This window comes from Agelaius tricolor, unplaced genomic scaffold, assembly GCF_023055355.1.
Source record: "Agelaius tricolor isolate 1412-34295 unplaced genomic scaffold, bAgeTri1.0.p SCAF_7, whole genome shotgun sequence".
In the NCBI taxonomy this organism is placed as follows: domain Eukaryota; kingdom Metazoa; phylum Chordata; class Aves; order Passeriformes; family Icteridae; genus Agelaius; species Agelaius tricolor.
The window spans coordinates 35,184,520-35,211,953 of NW_027269267.1; the positions used below are offsets into that span (position 1 = coordinate 35,184,520).

The window sequence follows — 27,434 nt, forward strand, 5'->3', positions numbered from 1 at the left end:
AGAAGAGGACAGGTGTTTCCCAGGAGATTGCTGTCTGACTGTGTGGCCTGTGGCTCTCAAAGTGATATGGACAAGGAAACTGTAAGCAGCATGGTCATCTAGCAAAAGACAGTGACAGCAACTGTCTGAAGTTGTAAACATGCTACCACAAATAACACAGTTCTTGAAAGTGATTAGTGACTCCTCTTAAATCTGCAAACTCATTAGTGTAAAAAAAAGGAAGGTTTTGAGCTTTTTTTAAATAGAATTCCACTTAAGGAAATTTTGTTCTGAAATTTAAAAGCTTTTACATAAGTAAGGAAAGAAAAGACTCCAGTAAACCAATGAGAGAGTCTGCAACATAAGAAAAATAAATAGCATGCAGCTGAAGAGAAAGAGAAGGAAAGCTCTGCCTTATATGACCACTTCTGGAGGAACTGAAAAGCAGTGACATACTCTGTTCTCTTCTATCACCACATCTGTGGTACAGAGGAGGGGAACAACTGGAGATAAAATAAGGTTTGTATTCAGCAGTCTCCCACTGTGCTGGCTCAATAGAGAGCCAGTGTGTCAACAGACACACGAATTACTTAAAAAACAACAAATTCATCTGAGTGCAATATTTCCTAATACAGTCTTGGCTAATCTGCAGCCTGCAGACTAAGACTGTGGTACAAAATAAATACAAAACCTCTGCCAAGCTGCAACCCTTCTCTGAAGAAAAATGGGCATTACTGTTTGTGTAGTAAATGCTAAGATATATTTCCTCAATTTTTTTTCCCCTCAGAATACTCCTTTGTCTTCCTGCAATGTCTAAATTTGGACTTCCTGAGGCAGATGTCTCATCTTTGCACATGACAGCCCTCAATTAATGTTTTCTTCCATCAGCCTGTCTGGTCCCTTTTTGAACTCAAATAAAATATCTGCAACTGTAGCATTTTGCAGCAAGAAGCTGCACAGAATAACTACCCATGGTGTCTGGAGCCATTTTTGTTCACTTGTGACACCTGTTAGTTTCATCTGAAGTCCCTTGCTTCTTGTACCAGAAACGAATGAACACAGTAACTCCCTATTTACCCTGTCCACAGTACTTTGGATTTTACAGACCCGCACCAAATCCCCTTCCCTCATGTTATCTTGTCTCTTCACCCGTGAACAGTCAGATAAAAGCTGTTCACCACTTCATTCAAACTCTAAAAGAAGGAAAGAAGGCAAGTATAAATAAAGAATGAGAATCTAGCTGTGTTTGGGCTGTGTGGCAGAAGAGAACAGGGTATCTCTATACACACGAGATCAATGGCATACTGATCTACTTTTCCTACCATATTAGCATAAAGATTCTCTAAACTAGGATCTTGCCACATGACGGACAAATTTGGATAACCTTGCTCCAGGGCACTAAATAAGGAAGAACTGGACCTCAGTGGATTGGAAAAATGGACTCACATGAGCCTCATGAAGTTCAGCCAGCCAAATGCAGAACCAAGCTGGAATAACTCCACACAGCAGTGGAGGCTGGGCATGACCTCGTTAGAAAGCAGACTGGCAAAAAAAATCTGGGCTCCTGGTAGACAGGTTAAAGAGGAGCTAATAGTGTGACCTCATACCCAAACATGTACGGGACTGTGTTTAAAAAGAACTCTTTCCCCTCCATTTGGTACTTGTGAGATCATGCCTGGAATTCTGTACTAAGTTTTGGGTTTCCCAGTAGAAGAAAGATATTTGGCATACTGGAAAAATTCCAGCAGACTGCCATCCAAAATGTGGAAGGAGCTTGCAGCACATGTTACTGGAGGAGAGGCAGAGGGAACTGAGATGGTTCACACTGAGAGATGTTACTGCTATCTGCAACTGCCTAATGGGGAGGGATACAGAAAAGATGGCAACACCCACTAACAGGGAAAACTTGCATCAAGGACAATTAAACATTAAGAAGCATTTTTTCATCATGAGGTTAGCAAGACATTAGGAAAGGTTCCACAGAAAGCCTTTGAAATATCTGTCCTTAGAGATACTCCAAATCTGATTTCACACAGCCATGCTGAAATTGGTACTTCCAGGGCTGGGCAACATAATCCCCAGTAGCTCCTTCCAACTTGCCTCTTTTATGACCAGCAAATTAGTCCAAGTTAGACAGGAAAGCAACATGAAACTCAATGGCCTTGCAGTAAAACTAGCAAATTACATAACTTCAAAATCTTCTGGCCTTGTCCTCCACTCATGCCTTTATCAAAATGCTGCCATTAGCACCCTCCTAAAATAAAAGAAAGGTCAAGACATTGCACAGATTTCTTTTAACAAAACTGCATTCATTTTTCCTCAGTGCAAAAGTATGAATTTCTCTTCTTCCTCTTTTGTTTTCCTCAGTTGTGACAGATGTTGTGCAAAGGGCTAAACTAAAAAAAGAAAGTTTTGCACCTGTTGTGGTTATCCTATCCCCTCCAGAAAAGTATGCATTGTCTTATACCATGCAAAAGGAGAGCTGTGTTCCTCCGTCTAATCAGCTAAGCTTAGCAGTTTCACCCTTCCTGTATCATGTAACTTTCAAGGGAAGTTGTGGTTAGTTTAACTCCAAGGCAGCCTACTTTAAATATAGAGATGCTGAAGACTGATTATTCTCAACTCACCAGCCAAGAGTAGCCAGATAGTGTTTTATTGGCAGCTACTGATACCAAGGGACTAAGTACCAGATATCTTAGTATCACAACTCTGAAGTATGCACAGTTACAGCAACTCTGTCTAGAAGTAACAATGACAGAACATTGTCCCCAGTGGGACAGGGAGAGATGAACCTCCCCAGCCAGCTGCATGTGTGAGGCATTTTTGACAAACAGGGACAACTGAAGATTCCTCACAAGTTATCAGACTATAAAGACAATTCTGTGCCAATTCTTTGGTTTTGTCTTTCAAATAATATCAATGCAGTGTATTCTCAATGCCAGCTATTCAAATCAACCTGAATACCCACCAGAACCTTACTTCATTCACTCAGATGGGGGTAACCCAACTATTTTAAATATGCAAGGAGCAGCTACCAGGATAATCAAGTCATCTGAAATTACTGACATAATAGATTACATTGTATCAATATCATTAAGCAAAGGTGTTTTAGTGTTTTAGACTTTAACTCCTTTTAAGCCAAAAGCTAGAACAGAAGCTCTACAACTAACATAGTCAGATGCCAGCACCAAAACTAATGACCACGAACACCAGGGGTGACTGCAAGACAAGCAGCTCACAACTCCAGGTACAGCCAGGGCACCTCTGCCCCTCCTTGCTGCTCTCCTGCACCATTCCAGCTGTTCAGCCAGCACCCACATCCCAGGCCCCTGGCATCCCCATACCCAAGAGCACAGGGAGAGCTGCCCACAGCTGGCAAACCCAGAGGCCAAGCTCATGGCTGAGAGCAACCAGCTGAGGGCCACTGCAGATGGAGAGCCCAGGGTCAGGGAAATGCCTCCTCATGTCTGAATTGGTTTTACTGCTTCCACAAAAGGTCCCTCTACATTTCCTCCACTGCTTGAGGAAGCTGAACTTGGAAAAATTAATTCCTCTGGCTACAGCCCTGCCTTCCTAATAGTGTGGCTGCTGGTGGTGTGGGACCACTTAACTGTGCAGCTCAGCATCTCTATTCAAGCAGTCAAGCAGTCAACTGCCATCACAATCCCCTTGCAGCACTTCTTGTGCTGCAGCTTGCAAATTCCTGATGAAATTAAGTGATTACTGATCAGATTTGTAATTTTTAAATACCCACAAAAATAATTTTTGGAACAGACATCAATAAAGAGTTAGTACCATAATGTATTTTAACTACAGATGAAGTCTCATTTTCATATGGTCCAGATAAGGTCTTCACAACATGAAAAAAAAAGGAAAAAAAAAATTCTCAGAAATCTGATTCTAATGCTCTTGCAAGAAGTGCCACTTTCTAGCCCCAAACAAAAACAGGAAACAAGTGTGCCTCACTGGCCACAGACCCACAGGTAGAAAAAGGTTTTGCTACTCTCTTTTGACAGGGTTACTCAACTTTGTGAACATGTCAAAATAAGGTCTAAGCAACTAAGAACCATGACTTATACTCCATTTCATCTGATGATACTACACAACCACTCACAGCAGGATTCCTCCATACACAGGATGCTGACAGCACTGGCCTGGGAAGAATGTCAGGGTGTACTGGCAAGACACACCAACAACTGCAGAGCACCTCAGAATTATAAAGAAATGTTATTTTAGTTAAGTGACCTTAACTTAGAACAGCAATACTTCTTCAATTGATAAGAAAACATAAAATCAGCTGTGTTTTGAACCAAAATGTTGGCAGTTGCAAAAATAACCTTATAAATAATGATTTACCTACTGTAGCAGACAGCAGTGGACAGCTATTTTGTGAAGAGGCAGTGACCCACATAACTACTAGTTGACGTGCAGGCCTCTGTATCACACATACTACATGATCACTACTTAATCAAGACACACCTAATCAATAGTATAATTAATCACTATATGCACAGTCAATACATAAATTACCCAGTGTGTAGTCAATGCACATTTAAGTATATGTGTATAATGTAATCTCTCGTTCATATGAATAATTATCTGCAACAGTTTTGTGACTGCAGCTTTATTAATTATATAAGAGTGTATATTGCTCAAGGGGGTCTTAAAGTCCTTACTCCCTGCTGGGTTCTGCCAGTGACTGATCAATCTATATGTGAGAAGACCCTGAAGGAATACAAGTGATGTCAGAGCTGGTGAACCTCACCACAGATGGGATCTACACCGTGTGCTGCCCCTGACCTGAGTTCCAGCCAGTGCTGTAATATCTCATTGCTCCCAGCATTGGAAAAGATAAAGGATTTCATAACTTGCTATTGGCTTTTCTGGGCTATTAATAAACTGCCTTGCAAGTGTTTGTGCCTTTCTTACAGGGATCCAGTCCTCTCCTTGGTGCAAAAGACCTCCTTGGTCTTTTATTTATCACCTTTCCAACTGCAAATACCAGGAGGATAAGAAATGAGATGTAATTACTTTTCTCCAAGAAGTATTCTATCAAATCAAAAACACCAAAGCCACTGAGTTAAAAAAATTTAATAAGTTAATTTTTGTTATGAGCAAAAATGAAAAAACAAACTAATGATAAGGCTTTGTGGGAATAAAAAAGGAACAAAAACATAAGCAAATTACTAGTCATGGAAAACCAAACAGTGAGTGATCTTAAAATCTGTGAGAGACTCAAGCAGTGCTTTCTCTGAGAAAAACTGTAATCAAGCAGTGGTTGTAAGAAAACAGGAATTATAATATGAATTTGAAAAAATTCCCACCTTTTATGGTCTAGGGATGGTAAAAACACACAAAAATGAAACCACCAATTAAGGCTACATGAACTTGGGGAAAAATGGCCAAAATTTTTAGTGATTCCTGTGCTCACTACGTAAGAGCTTAAATATGGGTGTAAAAAAATTCACAAACACATCAGAAGCTAAATAAACGTGTGTTTTATTTTTTCAAAACAAACTAATGAAACAAAAAGCTCCTTAAATACAAAAATTTAGAATTTACTATTTAAGAACTCTTATCTGTGGTTCCCAAAAAACCCCACTTGCTGGTCTTTGGTAACAACACAGGCAAACGAAATACTGTGGGCAACACCACAATTTGCTCTCCCCACTTGGTTTCAGTCTTAAGCTTTTAATACTTTTCAATAAGCAAAGATTGCCAGCAGAGTGGTTAAAATTCTCTTCAAATTAATGTTTTCCACTCTTAATATCTAGCCCCTCTTGCAAAAACTGTTTGTGTGGAGAAACAATTTCTGACTAAAATGTCAGGTTTTTCGTTTAAGTATATTATTACAGAAAAAAAAATCTGCTTTTATTTTTTTCAAGTTTTGTTGAAATACAAAAGATAAAAATTTATCTTTTCCCTTATTTTCATTTTTTTTAGTAAGTTCACAATGTTGGGACATTGTGCAACTCTCAGGGGCAGCGTTCCCCCCCTCCAGCCAACTCAACCCAAACTTCCTTACCATTTCTGTTTGTTCACACATAACAAGAAAAAATTGAAACTGCCTCACCAAAGCACATTTCTTTCTAATGTGCTACCCTGATTTTAACAGACAAATACTAAATCACTCAGAGACATGCAATATCTCATCATAATATGCCTACTGTGGAGTTTCTTCATAACAACTACTGCTTCTAATAGCTCTTGTTTAAAATTATCCAGTGCAGAAATCCAATTACAGCTCATTTATCTTCAAAAAGAGTTTAGACAGCTGGCATTATTTAGCCAGGTTGGCTGAGACACATGTAATGTTTACCTCCATAAGCTGCTTACAGAGTACTGACCACATAGATTAATCCTGCTGCAGGGCAGACCAGTTTCCAATTGGAATAAGTAGTTCTCAGTTCTCTGACCATGCTTGGTACTTTCCATCTAACAAAAGCAACTAAACAGTAAGTTTGAAAGTGATGAGTGCCTGCAATTACAAATGCCACTCAATACTCTGAATTTTAAAAGCACAGCTCATTTCAGGGAAGCCTTTCAAAGATGTTTCATCTTGTTTCCAGACATATTCAATCATTGGTAATTTTTTTTTACTTTTTGCCAAATTACCTCCCACTGCTTTCATCCTCCAAAGACTGCTACTGAACATGAGTGTGCCTATCTGAGAGGTGCAATATCAGATTGACTTCATGTCCCAACTGCAAGGCAGAGGTAAGTATCCTAATTAATGTGAAAATGGAGCATTGCCACATTCAAGATCATCCTCAAAATCCTGAGCGAATCTTGACACCACTTAAAAAACACCTGATTATGCACTTGTTATTACATGTGATATCTTGAATGGAACAACTTTGTATAGGGCAGAGCTTTTGGATGATAATGATTCCTCTTACAATTACTAAAATCAGGGCTTGCGATACACCGCAGAGAACCCCAGGTCAGAGGTTATGCCCTTCTGCCTCATCTACCCTTGTTCTCTGTCAGGGGTTATCAACTCTGCAGCAATGCGTGCCTTAACATCAGGCACCCGAGGCTGGGCTGATCTAATCAACTGTGAATCTTGTGACTACAGAGCAATGGAAAGAGAAAGCCCTGCTCTACCTTCCAGCTACATGTTTCCATCACTTTCTTGCTCTGGTGTTTGTATGCATCCACCCCAGAAGTGAGCAGGTTTAAAAATTTAAGCTGGTGGGAAATGATCCTAAATGACAAAACATAAGTTTATATATGTTTTATTTTCAAACATTATCTCCTGATCTCCTGATAACCACTGCCTGTAAGAAGTCAGATGACTTGTGCTGCAAGTGGTAGATAGGAAAGCACAGGTGAGAGCCAGCTAGTTGCTCTATAAGCAGCAGCCCACAGTTCAACCAGCTCAGCCCTGCTACAAAACTGCACCTTCAGCAGGGGAAACCAAGCCGCATGTGCTCGTTCTTGCTGCCTCCTGTGCAAGGCACTGGCAGAGGAGTGGAGAACATGGCTGGGAACCATGCTTATGGTTTGAACAAGTTCCACTCTTTCCATCAGTTGAATGCAAATCAGAGCCCTCATTACAGGTGCCTCAGACTCCCTTACACTGACCAAATGTCACTTTGCATTCAATATAGGTATTTTTTTGTCTACCACTGCTGTCTCTTCTGCCCCATATGTTAATATCTTCCTATTTCCCTCAAGAGTCTGTTTGCTCTCATTTTCTGATCCTGCCCCCTTACTTTTTCAGCTCTTTTCACAATCAGCCCTATATTAAGCAGAAATTACTTTAAATAAGTCCCTGCTATACATATTTGGTGCAAGATTTTTTTTTTAATGGGATTAATCAGTGACAATCTAGAAGTGCATTACTTAAGCAGTTAAGGACAAAGACATTTCAGCTTAATGCCAGAAAGGTGGACTCCTGACTGTCTACTCCCCTTGTTGGTTAAACATACTGTGAAAGGAGTGAAACACACCCTAACGTTTCCATTTGCTTACCTCAAACTTCTGACACACAGAAGGATTTCAGAAGTAGATCTGAAGATAGAGATATGCAGACAAATAGTACATCCCTGTCTCCAGTTATAAGCAAGAAGTCCTTTTTTGCCTTTGAATGAATATTTGCAGGAACATTCACTGGATTTACTGCAAACACTCACTTGTTTTAACCACAGCCCAAAAAAAAGTTACTTGAAGAAGGAACGTAGTGATCCCACTGTGCAGCCCCAGCCTTGTGTTTGCCCCGAGCTCCCCTGCCACCTCACAGGCTGCTGTTTACTGTGACAGTCTGTCCAGAGACAGTTATTGCACTGAAGAAGCAAGAAAAACTCCTGAACATACTTTAGAAATATAAAAAGAATAAAGTACTTGATGTCCAGGAGGTAAAGAAGTGCTCCAGTTCTAAAAAAAAGCGGCATTTAAATGAAACACCAGCAGGTTGATTTTCTGACAAGTGATACAGGAATGTGGGATGAATTCTGAGGAAATCTTAAAAAAGAAAAGAGGAAAAGCACAGGATGTTCTACAGTTTCAGCTACACAGGCTTCAATCTTCTTTCAAACTTGTGGCAAAGCACACAACGACCAAAACACTATCAAAAGGTGAAAAAAGCTGGTGATCACAGGCTGAAAGAGCTGTGATGTGAGGAAAGACTGCACCAAACAAACATCTCATCAAGAAAAAGAATCATTAAGTGAAGGCAAAACAAACAAAACCACCTCTCATTGAGCCCTTGCTAAAACCCCTGGTGACAAGAAATAGAAAAGCTCTCCACAGAAAAGCACAGAGATTAATGCTGAGTATCCCTTTAGGGAATTGATTTTATTAAGTGCACAAGACACAGAAATAAAAAGGAAAAAAACTGAACAAAAGTTTTAAAATTGAGAAATGTATTTTGTCTCATACCAATGGGAAATCAGCTCATTTACGAACTGCAAAGGAGGAAGTGCTTCTTCTTGACTGTTTCTCACTTAAGGATTTAGTGGACATGCTTTACGAAGCCCAAAAGCCATCCGCAGGCCAGAAAAAATTTACAAAAAGCAAAGAAGTAGATGCGGTGTGACTGCATTGCTAGCTGAGATAGTCCTGAACAAAAGCTCCCTCTCAGATGGAATGCTGTCATCACAGCTAACTCATCTACATCCTGACCAATCTCTCTGTATCGTCAGAAAACTGGAAAAGGTGTTTGTAAGAATTCATGCCTGGCGGGCTGTTTGGGTCCAATCCAGCTAGCTGTGGACCCCAGCCCACACGATCTTACACAGGACAAAAGGCAAAAGATGAGAAGCGCTCTTCTCCATGTGGGGACCAAGTCCTAATTCTATTTCCTTGATAGGAGACACCAGATCATCCAGCTGGCCCCCACGTGAAGAAAAGAGAGAGATGCCTCATGGCAGGAGACTTTTAAACCCGGGGGAATGGGGGTGGAGGAAGAGGACCACAGCCAATGGGATACAAGTGAGGAGGAGGTGAGGGGAGGAGTAAACCTGGGACAAACCATCACCACCAGGGTTTCTGGGGGAGGGAAAGACCGTGTGATATAAAAGGGGAATCCCATGAGGATACAAATATACTATTCTTGCAATAATACAGAACCCAGTGCAAACCAACTAAATAACGTGCAATACAACAGGTGTCCACATATCTGACTGGTTCCAGAACAGAGGAAAACATTTTTAAAACAGCTCTGAGAAACCCTCTCAGATTTCCTGCTCAGGACACACCCAACTGAAGCACTCAAAGTCCCTCTCAATAATTTGTCAATACATAAAGTCAGTTCCACCAAATGATCAGTATCCCTAACCAAAGCAGGAGTGTGATGTGTCACCCTTCATGCACGATGGCACTGTCAGCTTTAAGCTGTACCTGGATGGATGAAGGGACCACCCAGCCTGAAGCTGCTGCCTAGTTGATATACAGATAGGCAAATTAAAGACACAAGGTCTCTGTGCCTCAAAAGATGTCCCAGCAGGTTCCTGATTTAGGCCACAGAAATCTGTGACTGCACACCTGGTAACGATGACAATAGGCTATAATCCCATGGGCACTGGCTTTACCAGCACTGTACACTCTCTCTCAAACTGTGCCCATGTGCAAGACAAGCAAGGAGCAAAGCATCACCTATGGACACAGTGCCAAGGGGCTCACGAAGGCACTCACATACAGAAGGATGTGAGGCTGGACACCCCAGCCTGAGTGAAGTGCCTGCCCTCCAGACCTGGACAGGGATAGCCTGGAAGCAAACTCATGCTTCTACGCAGGACAGCCAAGCCTTTTATAATCTTTCTGAATCTAAAGAGAGCTATCTAGCAGATCTTAAGGATCTTGACACTTATTCTGGTAAACTGGCACTTGTGAGGCACTCTGCTGAATCAAGAAGAGGGGGCAACCTCATTTAAGATAAGCACCTACTTCAAGAGGCCCTTCAGACACATATAACTTCAAAAGTAGAACCTTATACTGGGAATGATCCAACTTGTAATGGAGACAGTTTTTAACTCTAATACATATACTTTTATTCTGCAAACTTCTTGCCTTAGAGAAAACATATTTGATAAGTAGTGATCCAAGACCCTGGCATGTTACACACCTGAATTTCAAGGGTTATGATTTCATTGACTTGCTTTTCAACATTATTAGATTCACAGCTTCTTACTTCACCTGAGAAATATTTTCAAAACATGCAGATGCTACCTGAACTTACAGCTCCCATAGCTTCAACTGGTTAATATTTCCTGGAATAAAGGAAGTGCAGAGAACCACCTGGAGCATCAGTCTCCCAGAATTCTTTGAACGGACAAGTTTGGCTACATGATAACTGCCTGTGCTAGGGAGGGAGAGGTGAGCACCACACATGAGTGAGAGCTGTAGCCTTTCCTACCATCTGCTGATATCTGATCCTTCACTGCACTAGGAGCTCCAACATTTCAGCACAGAAACCCTGCTTCTCTCTACCCTACGGATCCCACAAATGGCTCAGATCATCCAGGCCCCACCTGAGTATGTGATGGGATGAAGAGGGTCTTCACTCCCAGCTCCCATCTGATACAAGCGTTAAATGATCTTATCAGGATCTGTATTTAGCATAATGCTTGGGCAGAGTGGAGCCAAAGTGGAGCAATTAATGTTGACCTATGTGGCAAAGCACACAAGCTATTTTTGCCTCATTTACTATGACCTATTTTCATGGTAGAGACAATAAGTTGAAGCTAAATACAGAATGTGACTCATATATTCCCTGTTCAATATTTTAAGAATAATTCTGTAGAACAATTAAGTTAATGGCTACTCCTCAGTCCTCTTCTACAGTAAATATTATTGGTAAGTGTTGTGCTGTTTTTTAGCTGAGCCATTTTTTAACTACTTTTGTACTCTTGGTAAAAAAATAAAATTTCTTCTAACCATTCATTATGATGAGGATATTGTAACAGACATCATAACACATCATCAAAGGCTGAAGACTAGTAAAGGGAGGTTTTAATGTTTATCTTATTCACACAGTTTGGCTTACTTCACAATACTTGAACATTAAAATGCTTCCCACCATTTTAGGGCTTTTTAGTCAAGAGACCATTCACACATTCATGGCTGTAGTTCGACTTTTCCAATGAGTAAGTACTGTAAGGCACAAGCTGCTGGCAGGAAACTCTTTAGCTTGTTCATGATAAAACAGAAACAAAATAGAAAAGCTGTAGCAGAGAAGTGATTTCTTTGCAAAACAAACTTCCCCATTAAGACCACTATACAACCCTTTTTCTCAACTACAGACCAAGGTATTTGGAGCAAAGTGATGACTAAACAAAAGGAGAGTATTCAGTAAGCATAAAATAAAGCAAAGAGGAAATTTTAAAAGATCTTGTTACTTATACCAAAAGTCTTCAAGGTCATTTAACTCTGAAAAAGAGACATTTTTATTTCTAAATTCTTTAGAGAAACAACTGCAATACTTTTTTTACTAACTGTACACAATATCTTCTGTTTCATGCGCATTTGTTTTTTAAAGTCTCAGTCATACAACTGTACCTTCTATGATACCACTGAACTTACTGAATCAATTTCTGTTCATTACTTTGGTAAATCAAGAGGTGTTTCTTTAAAGCATTAGTCACTGCAAGACCTCCTTTGTGAAGTTACTTCATTACCCTCCTCCCCTGTCCTAGGAGAGCAATCCTAGCACCACACTCCATTTTGCAAAAGGCTACAACAGGCAGAGTATCTCCTCACACTAAGGATGTCTTCAACTGCTCAGAAGAATTAGTCATTCTAATTCTCACACTAAGGATGTCTTCAACTGCTCAGAAGAATTAGTCATTCATTTTTCTTCCTTCTTCCTCCACTGCAATCAAATAATTAACTGCCCTACAAATACAGGGAGAGGGAAGGGATTCAAAGAACATCGCTGGAATGGAAGCAGTTTATTCTGTGATGGAGGACAATATCATTTACATGAAAGGATATCAGATCCTTAAAACAAAATGTAGCCAAGTATGCTCGTAGCAGAACTAGACAGGAGACAACTGATGTTTCTAGGATGCAATGACTCCTTTATGCTTGTTTCTCTTCAGATCAAATGACAGAGGGCACTGCAGTGAGCCAATTTGCAAACAATAGCTGAAATGATAACTTGTACAGAATTGTTTGGCACAGACATCTACAATTAGTTGCAGGATTTCCTTTTAAATTCCAAAGGGACTTCCACATCCCTGTCTTTCTTTACTACGGCTGAACATGACGAACAAACAAGGTGTTCCTAACTCCGGAAAGAGGAAGAGAAGAGAGGGGAAAAAACCCCCAGGCTGCCAGTAAAGTCAGAAAGAAAGCTTGATCATGCCCACATGGACTGAAAATAACCTTCAAGGGTCAAATGCTGGGCTAAAAAGGAGGCCCCTATTCCCACATAGGAAAGAAGGCATTGTTTATTCTCATGAAATAATTTAATCATAAAACTTTCAGAACACTCTTTCTGAAAAATGGAATGCTGTGCAAAGAAAGTTGTTGCTATTGTGTCTTATTTTAATAAAGACATATCAAACAAATACAACAACAAAATCAGAAAGAGGGTAGCTTTAAAACACAGAGTTGCTTAATTTCTCTTATTAGTTTATATCCTTGTGCTATATAACAAAGCCAAAAGAAGCATGATAAATGTTTCCAGTCTTTCTTCTCTTCCTCCACTAGGTGTCTTCTTATTCTTCATTTTTTCAGGGTAAACTCAGACTATGCACAGTAAGAAAGTCTTTGCTTACAGTTCATTCTCAGAATTGTATCTTAATGTGCAGAATTAATTAAACAGAAATGCAAAGGGGAGACTTGTATGAAATATAACTGAGCAATAACAGAATTTGAAGTTCCACAACTATGGGAACAATCACAGCTTCCATGTCACATGGTATGTCCCTTTCATAGCAGAGACAAAGTGGCTTTCATTCTTTATAATCAGTTTTCCTGAAAAACTGGCTAAGTAGTGCAGGTGTATAAAGGAATTAATCCATCAGCCATTTCTGCTGTTCCAAAGATGAGTTGCTATGCTTGCTAAAGCTCTGCAGATGGCAGCATTGATGCAGTAATTAGTCCTCACCACAGCAGAGGTCAAATCAAAACCATTTCACCCAACTGTTTCATATTTGAGGCTAAACCCCATTTTCCAGAGTGAGAAATCCTAGCACCAGGCAGAACAAGCACTGGGCCAGGAACTGTCAGGCAGTTAAAGAGAAGCCAGATCCAGGATCACTACTAAAAGACACTGTGTCAATCACTCAGTCAGTAACTGTGACAGGTTAGGCCCCATTACCTTGGAAATAAACTACATCATCTAGACAGTAATGAATGCTGTGAACCATGGGCTGCTGGTTCAGAGCCAGCCAGAACTGCTGTACACAGTTCTTATGGTTACCTCCATATGCTGCCAAATTTGAAAGAAGAAGGAATACAGAGATGTCCAACATCCTGCTACCTTTACTACCCTTTCTTCTCTCACTGTTCCTTGTTCAAACAAGCTTTGCACTCCCTCTCATTTCTGCTATTTGTAAGTGATGTGAATTTGGTGGCCTCAATCATCAGACAGCACATGGTTCAGTTACAAGCAAATAAAGGCAATGTCCCAGATGTTCTAAGACTAAGATAAAAAGGCTTTGACAGGCAGTATGATTTGGAGGCAAAGGATGAAAGTGGCAGAGAATACGGAACACACAAATCCCAGTTCAGTTTCGCTGCTCCATCCTATCTTAAAACCACTTTTACCAACACAAACTCTACATAAGGAAAACAGCTGCTTAAATTATTGAACTTCAGATTTATGCCCTGAATTACTCTCCTGGGCCTCTTGTCATGATAATGCTCAGGATTTTCAGCCCCTTCCCTTTAATATGTGTGTGTGTTCTGACTGGACCTAGCTCTGTACCTGAAAAGACAGTGACTCTGAAATGACCTGCTTGCAGCCAGCTCTGCTGTCCACCATAGCCAGCTCAGAGCACAAGCTGCCCTTGTCCTGGTGCTCTGGTGCACTGAGCACACTCACACTCAGCAGCTCTTTCATTTCCCTCCAAGGACAATGCTGAGCCTACACAGCAAGCAAACCTGCCCAGCAGAGCCCCTAACCAACCAGATTCACCTCTGTGCAGCAGGCTGCTTTGTCCCAGCCTGGATTATGCCAGCCCCTTTATCATCCTGATGCTCCTCTTGTGTCACCTCATTGCCACCACAGCACCCCAGGCTTCACAACCCCAAGACACTGCTGCTGGTTCATCTGTGACAGGGACATGTGGTGCAGGCAGCACAGCATTAGGAGACTGTCACTTCTGCAAAGCAAGCTACCTGCCAGGGCTGGGCAACACACTGTAAGGCACCCTTGAATTTGAAGTGCTTATTCTAATTCACACAGCCTACTCTCACTTCAGGTACTTTTGATTAAACTCTTCACTGCTCTGCTAAAGCCTATGTAGCGATTTTTAATTGTTTAATTTCTGATAACATATACTTGGGCTAGTTAGTGACAGAGCTTGTCCAAACTCCAGAACTCTGGAGGAGTCAGAACAACTCTCCCTACTCCTGCACTTGACTTCAAAGGAATCTGAGTACATGCAGCTCCAAATAAGATATTTCTTTTGAAACACTAACTCTATTCCTGGGAGGCATATCAAGTTTCAGAACAATACTTCTTGTGCACCTGAGACCTTTAAGAGCAGTTTAATAGTAAAAACATCACATACAATATACTTAGTAAGGAAAGAGTATTGGAAAAAAAAACCTCTCCTAGACACTTCCAAACTGGAACTAACTAGCTCCTGACAATGCAGGTTTTAAAAAAGAAAATAAAAAAGGTGAGCATTCATGCCAGTTTTAAAAAACTATGAAGTATCTGTCATGAGAACTGTGCACTTTTTGAATTAGGAAAGCTGCTTCCCAAAAAACAGAACACAGGAATTTGTCAAAGGCAACATGGGGTCATCAGCAAGCATGGAGCTGTGTTGGTATTTGCCATGAGCTAATATTAGACCATGGACACTCTAAGGTCGCTGGTGTGTAAAAGACCACTGTCTCCAGCCCACTACCCCACTGTCACAGACATCTCAGAGATGCAACTTTCACTTTAATTAATTTGTAAAGTATTGTTTCTTTCAAAGGCTGACTGACAGTGATAAACAGATGAACTACAGGCCAGATGCACTGTATATTTTTAGGCTATTTAGTGACACAGGGTGTGTCCTGGCTGTACAAGAGGTGGTGCAGGGGGGTGAAGGGAAAGGAGGAGGGGTAGGAAAAAACTAAAATGAACCCAGGAGAAACATGGAATGTTGATTTTTATTTTTCTTTTTAAGGGAAAAAACAAGATCTCCTTCCTCAAACCATACCATGTACTAGCAAAAGAGGGAAGAGAAAGCAAGCTATGACAGTAAATAAGACATGTCAGGTACAGCTAAGTAGGCTGCAGTTCTCTTAAGATGCTCCCTTTTCCATTCCTTCAGCTCTGCTGCAGACTGCATTTATGCCCCCTCACAGATGAGTGGGAGAGGAGGCACAGCTATGCCATGATGCAGCCTCTGAGTAACACACACAGCAAAACTGGAAACAACTGCAATAACTTTATGCATTCAGTGCCAACTTTTAACCAGTAGTTTATTCTTCAGTATTCACTATGGTGAACACAGTACGGGAATAAAAAATGAGGCCAGTTTTCATCAAGGTTGAGAACAGTAACCCAGAAGTGCACGTGAACTCACCCACACCAGCAAGCCAGTAAGTTAACAAAGTGACATGGGAGAGTTGCTTTCTGCACCACTGGTGCAGTGAGCCATGCAAGAAGCTTCAGCTCTTTCTTTTCAATAGATCCCAACGGTTTGAAAGGAGAAGAAGAACATGAGCTCAAGCCAGCTCCCTACCAAACTGAGGCACAGGGTAATCCTTCTGTCCCACTGTGTGCAGAACTTCTCTGTATCAGCTGGACAAAGCTTACATTACACAGTAAGTGAACAGGAAAAGCAGACTTTTCTGTACCATGACTAAACCACTGAAAGAACCAGCAGTACATTAATTCTGCAAAAGCAACAGCATGAAGGCAATCTCTTCAGTGCTGCACTTCGAGACTGTTGCAAGTGATCAAACTCATTTCTTCTGAGGCTTACTACCAGTTAGAGAAGACACCATAACAGACCACATGCACTCTGCCCTATCCTCAGACAGGAAGCATATTGGCTTAGCTTTTAACTACTTAAAACCAGCTTTAGCACAACATAATGCAACTAAAATTACCTTGTCTACTGCTCAAAGTTCAGAATAGCAAAAGAAGACCCCAGATGGAACTGAGCATTTAATTCAGTAGAAGCTGGAGCAGAGGAAGTACTCACCCATCTGTGGGAAAACAATGCAAGGCACTCATTTCTAGCTGATAAAACAGCAAAGGAAATAAAAATAGAGCCAGGTGCTTCCTACAGCAGAAACCAAAGTAACAGGGGAATGTGGCATTGCAGAGCAGCCCACTGCCTCTCGCAAACCACAGGCAGTGCAACTTTTGACTTGGGTGTTCACCTCCAAATGCTTATCACCCAGCAGCTGCAGCCAGCTGAGCACCTAGACAAGGAGTATGCAACTGCAAACACCTCTTTTCAGCCTCCTGCTGCCAAACAGAGCTACCTCTCCATGCCTGGGGGAAGGCCTGCCAGCCTACAAGCAGCAGAGAGGTTTGGCCGCCTCTTCTCTACCAGGAAGGCTGTGAAAAGCCTGAGTGAAAGCAGAACACACACTGACATGCTGCAGCAAACCTGATGGATGGCTAACCTGCCAGCAAACTCAACTGGGCTGCTGCTAGCCACCTGTGCAAACTGTGGGATTTGATTCCAGCTGCCCTCACAAGGCATGACCTCCCTTGAAGGGTCAGAACATCAGCCACTCTCCAGACAAAATGACACAACTACAAGAGGTCACACTTTCCACTCTCCCCCAGGCAGACAACAAGCCTAGAGACAACTCACAGCATATAGGTTCTCTGATCCCAAATTCAACATCTGCCTGCTTCCCATTAAACCCAGAATCACTTTTGTACTTCCTCTTTTGCTAAGGGAGGCACTGGCTGTCCACTTGCCTGTTTTGGCATAAACACAAATGCATAAACTGCATTCACAGAGCAGTTCAGCTTAGAAGGCGCCTCCACACTTCTGTATTTTTTCCCAAAATAAAGTACTCTTGCCCAGGAGAATGCAAAAGTCCAGTTCTTCTCTTCCACAAGATATACATATGGCACTGAATTTCACTGAACAGTTGAAAACACTGCTTTGTTCTGCTGAAGCATGCTCTGGAGTTGCTTTACTAACGATAAAGCCACCGAAGAGTTTTCAGCACTGGTTAGCCCTTTTAAGATACTCCTTAGTCCTAAAATAATAAGTGCTTTTAAATAAATTTATATTTCTCTAGGGTTATCTGGGCAGGATTTGCAGCTCACTGCATTTAAAAGGCCTTTGGAATGATCATAAAAAACAAGTTTCTTATTAGCCCACCTGAACAGAAAAAACCACTAAATATTTAAAGGTAATCTACACACCAAAAATCATGCCCAGGTCCCTCCCTATAATTACTTTAACAATCACACTGACCCATGCAGACACCTACATGGTAACACAAACCCATTCAGCTGATATAAATTACATGACTACAGTAGAGAGGGGTTTCTTTTTCCAGAAGTTAGCTTGAGCACTAAGTGAGAATCACCCACCCACATTAGTTTTACAGTCAGTGAAGAAAGATGTTCCCACAAACAAACCTGATTCTGGCAATTTCTGAACTGCAGGACTTTGTTGCTTCTGGCACCAAGTGAACATCCTGGCAAATTCCTGATGACAGGTCAGGTGGAGACCAAAACATTATTGTTCCCCTAGTCAACACAGAGCTCTCTGCTAACACCTCCCAAAGACTGCCAGTCAGAGACCTGAAGCAACAAGCACTCTACAGAAAATATGGAATGATCTCCTTCTCCAAGTTGCTTTTCTAAAGGGTGGATCTTTTCTCAAGCTGACAAAGAGGAAACACGGGAAGTTAGTCTTCACCTACAAACCTTTGTGACTACTCCCATCCCATCTAAGATGTCTGTTGCAGTGACACAGCTGAGAAATTTTACTCCGTTTTAACACAGGCTAAAACCTCTTTTCATACAGCGTTTTTCAGCAAAGCTCTCAAATAAGCATGTTATTAATTTAGACAGCAAATAAAAAATAGAAATATTGCTGCTGTGTAAATAAAATGTTGCAATTACAGGCATAAACAAAGTTGTGTATTCAAGTGAATCAAACTTCTCATTTCAAATGCAGTGACTTTCTGTCACTTTCAGACTGACTACTATCCAAGGCAATATAAATAAAATGGGGATTTCCACAAAAAATCCACCAGACTATGCTCTACTGAAAATACATTTACATTATGCTTATTAGAAACTTATGCATAACCAAGATGTGTATTCTTGCAGATACCTTTTTATGGAAACTTTAACATAAAATATGCTTTCATTATACCACAAACATTTAAAAGCTGAAAATATATGTAGTACAACAGCCTAGTCTGACCACACTGGAAATATTACAAATGTTTGACTGCTGAAAGGTAATAGAAATACCAGTTCACACACACCCCTTCTATGTGAAATAGTAACTTTTAAGTATAACCAATAAAAGAGCTCAGCCCTAGTGAGATTACGTCATTGTTTCCTGCCTGAGAAGAGGAGCTATTTTAGCTAAGCAAAGCTGAGCAAAGAAGAGGAAGTCTAAACTTTCTACAGATTTGGGGCCATGAAAGAAGCATCTCTGAAGAAATTTTGTAGAGCGCAAAAGGTGAGTAATGATCCCTTATGCTGTGCTAACAAAGTAACTTGGATTTCATACATGTTGCTAAGAGACTTTGTTCAGAAGCAGAACATGGGCATTAATTCTAGAACAAATGAAAAGATATTGGATTTTTAATGCACTTTCAAAATATCAGCAGCATTCTATAAATAACATTTAAAGAAAAATGATTGCATTTGTAAAAGCATAGTACCATAAATACTGTTTAGGATTTTAACAAAAAATTTAAGAGTATGCAATAAATGAAAACATTGGTAAGTACATTTATCACTAAAAGAAAAATGTTTGTTTTCATGAAATGAAAACCAGGAGATCATGTTACTTGGTGTCTCTGTGCTTCACTGAAAGCCATGTTATCCTTGGGGAAATGCAACCAAATAGAAGGGACAGACAAAGTAAAAAGGGAGATTGGGAAGAGAGATACACACATGGCCCTTTAAATGGAATCACTGTTACCTAACTCACATTAAGAATCTGGAGGAAGAGATTTAATTGTGATTTTGCTGTCAACATCTTGTTCTCGTACAAGGCACCTAGCTGGCCTTCACAATTCACATTAGACATTCAGAATGTCAGTTATCATTAAAAAACTAAAAGATTGATAAAATATACAGACAAACAACAGAGGAATCATTCAGAATTAACACAGACAAGTCTTCCCAAACCAGTGACTCCAAGGGGCTCTTCAGCAAGTGCTCTAATCAATACCAGTAAGTAAATGTTCCCATTATAAAAAATGGTAACTAGGGCAAAACCATCCACCCAGAGGCACCCAAAGATATGCTTGGGCTGACTGGGAGATATCAACCTGAACTCCATGCAGACAAGTACCAACGAAAAAGCAAAATATCTCCAATTGTGTATAAATGCAAATAGGTAACATGCACTTTTCAAAAATCTCAATATTTCTTACCTACATAAATGCTACATTTTAGGTTCTTAAAAATTAACTGGCATGCATTTAAACTCACAAAGTTGGGAAACAGTCTCCAAAAACCAAGGAAAAAAACCCCAAAACCCAACAAACCCTTTCTGTTACAGCAGGTCAGTTCTTTGATATATCTCAAAACTGTCATGAACTTGAAATAACCAGCAAACAAGGCATAAAAAGTAGATCACACCAGACTGAGCTTCCTATCTTCCCATCAAAATCAGGCTACTGGTTATTTTGAAAACATGACCTGACCAGAAATAATTACAGTTACTGCAAGACCAAAGGAGACAAGAGCAAAACGAAAACTAAAATCCATGATGTTTCTTAATATTCAAGTGAATGATTCTACCTGTCAATTCACCTGCCAAATCACTCAGGATATTGAATTTGGTAGTTCTGCACTGTCAAACACAATGACTAGCAAGAGAGAAAAAATAACAGAACAAAAGAGGAAAAAAAACCCACTTACAATGTCCAAGGGCAAGGGGGAGGTGTATATTAAGCAACATTTGGACAATTTTGTGCAACAGTAGTGAAAGTGGAACAGTGTACCAGATAATATTTTAACTATGCTGCTAGCACATGCACAACATTTTTTAATATATGCCATCTAACCTTCAATAAGGTTTGCTAGCATTATTTAATTATTTTATTTTTCTTATTTTTAGAGTTCTTCATGCAATGAGGAATTTGAGAGGCATTTATACAGATGCACTTCTTTTTTGTATTACATACATGACTTTTCCCAAACAAAATATAAATTCTGTTGCATGTTCTAATGTCCTCATCTGAGCACAAAACATACCTTTTTTGTTTTGTACAGCTGAAAAAAAGACCTTGAAGTTAAGGGTTAAATATTTCTATGCATAACTTTAATATGTCTGTAAACTGGAGAACTGTAAGAAAATTAGAAGTCCAAACTATATTTCAAGGCAGAAACGAACCTATATAAAGATTTAACATGTCATATTTAAGTTAGTTACTCCATGGTACCTTTCTCAGATGCAGCTGGTATTTGCCACTGTCAAACCAGGATGCCAGATTAATAAACACTGGTTCAATCCCCTATGCATTCCTGTAGCACTGAGAAAGTATTTGGTAACATTACAGAGAAAGCATTGACCAGATGGGCAGTAACAATAAACCTGGGTTTCAATGCATTCTTCACTTCTGGAGATAAAACACACAGGAACTAGGCACCCTTCTGCTCTGGAGAACAGTTCTGGTGCCTAACAGAAACTGTGGAACTTCCTTGGCCGTTTGTCACAAGTGGGAAGATCAGACAAACAACTAACTTGTTCCTCCTCCTCCTCCTCTTCACAAAGCTGCCACAGGGCTGGGTAAAAGGCCAGACAAGAGGAACCCTCCCACACGAAGTCATGAAACTGTGACCACACCAAGAGCCAGGAAAGTGCTGGGGGTGAAGGTTAAACAAAGCACTCATGCAAGCACCAGGTAAGGTCTGCCATCCTCATGGGCTCCAGAGAAAACCAGGGATCCTCTCCTCCAGCTCTCATCACCTCAGCTTGCACAGGGACATTTCAGATGTCCAGCTCCTATGATCAAGAAGCTGGATGAAGGAACATAACTATGCTCTGGGGTAGCTGGATACAAGACAGCAACTTTTCCCTCAGACAAATACTGTTCCCATATGGCCTGGCTGGAGACTTTGCTGCTTTCCTCCTTTTTAGTTTTTTAAACAGAAAGTCTATTAATCTATTAATTTTATTTTTATGTTGGGTGGGTGGTTCTGATGTCCTGGGATTAAACACTAATTAAACATTAGAAGATACTCAAAGAGTTTTTTTAAGTGTCTTTAATAAGCAAGCACCTGCTCTTTTGGGAGTTAAGTAGGTCCTAGACAGATAAAAGGCAAAGTCAATACTCTTTGCATATCCAAATATCACTAAATGCCATGCTGACTTGTTTCTATTCATAGTTAGCTTTAGTCAAGAATTTTTTTAACAGAGACAGCTTGAAGAAATATTTTCTTTAGAAAGTAGCTGTCATAGCTCAAATACAACTATTCAACTATTTCAATTTAATTATCAGCTACTGATGCACACCTGGAATGCCAATCTTGACTTTTTGATTCCTTATATTAAAAGGCCCTGTAAGTAGCAAAAATATTTTATTCAAACACACTTATAAATACTATTTTCACAAGTCTGACAACACGTTTCCCTCAGAGGATGATAATGTATTTGCAGTCAGAAAAAGCAACAAAACTAGCATATTTCAGAGCTAAACAACAGTTTCATCACTAAACACCATCCTAAAACAATCTTCCTGTTTGTTTTTAAAGACAGATTTTATTTGACTGAGAATAACTTCCCATATTTTATCTAATTTTAGGGGATTTATGGAGCGCAACTACTATTCCTAAGTTCAATTAAACTATGACGCCAGAAAATTCCCACCCAGAAGAATACAGGATTGCATCACTGGTCTTCTACAGCTTTGTGTTCACAGTGGGATTGCTGGTGAATGCCACTGCACTATGGGTGTTCAGCTGCACTACCAAGAAGAGAACAACTATAACTGTATATATGATGAACGTTGCATTACTTGACCTGTTTTTTATCTTTTCCCTGCCTTTCCGGATAATCTACCACGGGACAGAAGCGTGGCCTTTTGGAGATACGTTCTGCCGGATCCTCGGGGCTTTCACTGTCTTTTACCCAGCCATTGCTCTGTGGCTGCTCGCTTTTATTAGCGTAGATAGATTTATGGCTATTGTCCAACCCAAACATGTCAAAGAACTAAAAAATACAAAAAAAGCTGTGCTGGCTTGCACTGGAATCTGGATAATGACCCTCTCAACAACATCCCCACTGGTGTTTTTACGATCTGATCCAGACCAAGCCTCAAATTTCACCACCTGCCTGAAAATGCTTGATATCATCCATTTAAAGGAAGTAAATACACTGAATTTTTGTCGCTTGATTTTTTTCTTTTTGATCCCCTTGTTTATCATGATGGGGTGTTATCTTGTCATTATTTATAACTTTATTCATGGCAAGACTTCCAAACTGAAGCCTAAGGCCAAGGAGAGATCCATAAGAATTATAGTTACTCTGATTGCTCAGGTACTCATCTGCTTTGTACCCTTCCACATTTGCTTTGCCTTCCTGATGCTGCAAGATGAAAATACAAGTTACAATCCCTGGGCAGCCTTTACCACCTTCCTCATGAATCTCAGTACATGCTTGGATGTTATACTGTACTACATTGTTTCCAAACAATTCCAGGCAAGAGTCATCAGCGTAATCCTTTATCGCAATTACCTTCGAAGCGTGCGCAGGAAAAGTTTTCGAACTGGAAGTGTAAGATCACTCAATAATATGAACAGTGAAATGATATAAAAAGAGAAAAAATGTCAGGGGACTTTTACAATGCAAACAAGGGATTCTTTTTCCAAATTCTAGCACTTGGCTACACAGAAGGATGTTCTATAACCAAAGGTAACAGATATATTTGTTGCATTGTAAATATGACAGAAGCAGAATAATAATTGGACCTCTTTTTATCTGCTCAACATCTTTTGTTGTTTCACCTGAAATGAACTAAAACCTAGCATCAGTGTTAAACTTTCCAATGCTTTTATCACCTCAAGCGACTATGAATATTGACAGATGTGAAAGTGACTATTAATATAATAAAGCAGACAACACTGAAGAATTATGATGAATTGCATATATGAATTTTTTATATTTGCATAATCAAATGCTCCTAAAACTACCGTATATCCCACATTTCTAAAATTAATTTCATTCTCTCAATATCAAATTCATTATGACTTAATGAGAAGGCATATGTAGGTAAAATTTATATTTTACTTAATTAAAAACTCTTTGATGCAGATTTCTTTGTAACTGACTATATTCTGCAGTCATAAAAATATCATCAAAGGGTAAAATGGTCAGACTGTTCATTCCCTACCTGTGGATATGATGTGCACATTTATGACACCTTACTTTTGCACAAAGTATCTTTTTACATATAGGAAAATATTAATTTCTCCAGACACATTAGCAGCCTATGTCCTAGCAACAAACTCTAGGTAACAAACACAAGTAACTGCAGTAGCTACTCAAGCTTTCAACTTCTTTTAAATATTCAGACACTACAAAAAATGTATTTTTATAATATCAAGCATATGCTTTTTGTCCCTTATATATCAGTCTTTAGATACTTTCAACAGATGCTCTGGAAAAGCAGAAATAAAAAAGGTCTGATATGGTGTTTAATACTAAAAATCTTACTCCAAGAGCTTTTATATTACCTCAGAGTGTGCAACATATGGAAACTCAAGTCTGTGTAATCTCACCTGCCAGATGTTTAACCACAAAGGGTTGCAAGCTCTGTGGTCCTACTGTAATATGCATATCTTTTATTAAGTGCAGAAATCTCAAACATAGGCTATGCAAAACTGAACCACTGAACACCTTAAATCTGTAAGAACTTCAGCTGCAAGCACGAAATGGAGTAACAACCTCTGGCACTCAATTTTTCAAAAACATACAAAATACCAATACAAAATGCATATGCATTTAAAAGTGAACATAAAGCACATGACTTACAGCTCTGTTGCCTTTCTGATTTAAGGCAGAAATCAGCACAACCTGATTCCAGTTTTTACAAACTGAATGGAGCCAAACAATTTAGACTGAACAGATACAACAATAATTTGTGTCCTGCAAGCCATGTTGCAATCATGTTAACAGAGGAAATGAGACTAACGGATTGGAAACTAATCATTGTACGGATAAATTATAAATTAAACACAAATCATAGCTAAGAAATAAATGCTTGAAATTACAGTAGTTGTGCCAAGAACCTTTACACTTCAGTTCAAAAGAGGATTAAATTAATTTGAAGTGATACATGAAGAAAGTTTTTTTAAAATGAAATCTTCAGAAAACAATCCCCTTGAAACTATATCTAAAATAACCAATTCATTAGAAGCTACTTACAAACCAGAAGGCAAGCTGTTGATAGTGATGCCAAATATATACTGAGTGATTTCTACAAGCAGAAGGTCAAACAAAGCTGAGAGCATCCAAGCGCCCAGTAAAAAAGACTGGAAAGAAAAAGGTTAATTTAAATCAATTCAACAGTTTGAAAATAAGGTTTTAATATACCTCTAAATATAAGAAAAAATAAGAAAACCTCTATAGTAGTTCAATAAAGACAAATTCAATCTTTAACACAACATAATTCCAGGTCTACTTGTCTAGATACTGAAGAATCAAGAGTAAGATTGTTTCCAAAAGATATCTTACAAGTGATACAACTGCAAATAGAAATTAGAATAATCCACTGACTGCAAGGTCTTATCAATATAAATTTAAATTTATTAAAACCAAATTGTCTTTACAACCCTTTAACACATTTCTATACAACACACTAGAAATAAAACTTCAGTATTCATCCAGGAGTACAAAACTAAACTGTATAGAAAAGTTTCTATTAAAAAACTTTCAAAACTGAACTTACTGAAAATTTTCTGCTGCCATATCTTCTTTCAAATATTCGGAAGTTGTAAATGAGCAGAGTGCTGCAGAATGTGTCTTTCAAATCAAGACATATTGTTCTTCCACATACAAGTCTCCAAATCTGGAAGGTTAATATCATCATGTTAAGCCACTCCTCCTTCAAGGAAATTCTTTACAGAATTTGTGCTCAGAGAGAATGCAATACTGGAGTCAGGTAAGAGAAATGCAGCACAGTTAAGGAGGGAAATATAGAGAGTAGCATGTTATGGAGAGTCTCTTTAAAATATTTTCAAAGCAGATGTCTAACTGTTAAAATAAATAAACAATTGAAATTAACTCAAAATACACTTTTGAGGTTCCTAGTTTACACTTAGAAATAAAAATGTAAATCACAACCCTAGTGAATTTAGAATTATAAAAAAAAATTTTTGAAGCAGCCTCAAGATACAAACTAGTACAGTGTAACTGTTCTAAGAAGGTCTAAACAGATCAGCTTGCTCAGGGCCATGTTCAAGTTGAGTCTTGAACATCTCTAAGGATGGAAACTGTTCCTCTGTTCCATCAGTCTTACAGTAAAAACCTTTCCCTTTAAATGGGATTTCTTGTATTTCAATTCTTGCCCATTACCTCTTGTCCTTTCACTGGGCCTGGCCCCACCTTTTTTGCTCCCTCACATTAGGTATTTACAAGCACTGGTAAGATCTACCCTAAACCTTTTCTTCCCCAGGTTAAACAATCCCAACTCTCTCAGGCTCTCCTCATACAGCAAATCCTCCAGCCCCTGACCAGCCTGGTGGTCCTCTACTGGAACTCTCTGCAACATGGCAAGGTCAATTTTGTACTCAGGAGCCCAGCACAAGCGACAGCACTTCAGACTGCCCTCACTGAGAGTAGAGATCATCACCCTCCAGGCCTCCTTGTGAGGCTCTTCCTACCTAATGCAGCCCAGGATACTGTTGGGCTTTTTAGCCACAATGCTGCATTGCTGTTTCATGTTCAATTTAAGCCTCCACCAGGACCCTCAGGGCTCTTCCTGTAAAGTGATTTCCAGCTGCTCAGCCCACAGCCTGTACTGGTGCATGGTGTTACTCCTCTCTGATGCAGGAATTTGCATTTGTCCTTGCTGTACTAATGTTCCTATTGACCCTTTTCTTCCCTCTAACTGGCTGCAGAACTAGCAGGTGTAACAACTCCAAATCCAAGTTTTACATCACCCACAGGCTTGCTTAGAGAACGCTATGTCCTACTGTCCAAGTTATGAATGAAGACACTAAACAGTACTGGCCCCAATCCACTTCACTCACCATTCCCACTATCCCATGTCAACATGCCCAGTTTTAAATGCTAGCCTGAGTATGATCCCTCCTGAAGTCAAGACTGGCAGGGCCATGACCTTGCAGCTGAATATTTCAAGCACTAACTGAGCAGCTCTCACACAGACTATGAAAGGCTTCCAGCTTTACTGCTCTTTGCTTTAGCCAGCTTAAAAAAACACATAGATATGATGTAATGAAGATCTTTCACACAGCATTTTCACTGCTCTTGAGGGCCCTCTGTATGGAGACAATGACCTTTTAGTTTTGGACAGCACATATTTTGCCTTCCAAATCGAATGTACTCTTCTTCAACTGTTCACTTTAATTTGTGTGCTTTCCACCAGATTTAAGAAGTGTTAAAATCCAACATCCAAAATGTTTGTTCATTCCTTGAAAAAATACCTTT

At 39.7% G+C, this 27,434-nt stretch overlaps 2 protein-coding genes across 4 annotated transcripts in view; one reads left to right on the forward strand and one right to left on the reverse strand.

Moving 5' to 3' along the window:
• Positions 1 to 27,434, reverse strand: part of UBAC2 (UBA domain containing 2) — an 89,736-nt gene that overhangs the window by 51,707 nt on the left and 10,595 nt on the right. For all 3 annotated transcript variants that reach the window (XR_011679755.1, XM_071430913.1, XM_071430914.1), the window contains exons 3-4: positions 25,714 to 25,833; positions 25,191 to 25,297 (exon numbers count right to left, since the gene is read on the reverse strand). Coding sequence is in view for 2 of the 3 variants with exons in the window: in XM_071430913.1 (XP_071287014.1) it covers positions 25,191 to 25,297; positions 25,714 to 25,833 (227 nt within the window). In the remaining variant the exon portion in view is untranslated. The remainder of the gene's footprint in view (positions 1 to 25,190; positions 25,298 to 25,713; positions 25,834 to 27,434) is intronic.
• On the forward strand, positions 19,176 to 23,895 carry GPR18 (G protein-coupled receptor 18). Its single transcript, XM_071430915.1, has 3 exons — positions 19,176 to 19,268; positions 21,540 to 21,669; positions 22,570 to 23,895. Exon 3 carries the CDS (start codon positions 22,614 to 22,616, stop codon positions 23,577 to 23,579), a length of 966 nt encoding a protein of 321 aa, XP_071287016.1. The 5' UTR covers positions 19,176 to 19,268; positions 21,540 to 21,669; positions 22,570 to 22,613; the 3' UTR covers positions 23,580 to 23,895.

Excerpts from the sequence above, each read along its gene's own strand:
- GPR18 (XM_071430915.1), top strand. The coding sequence starts at position 22,614 with ATGACGCCAGAAAATTCCCACCCAGAAGAATACAGGATTGCATCACTG.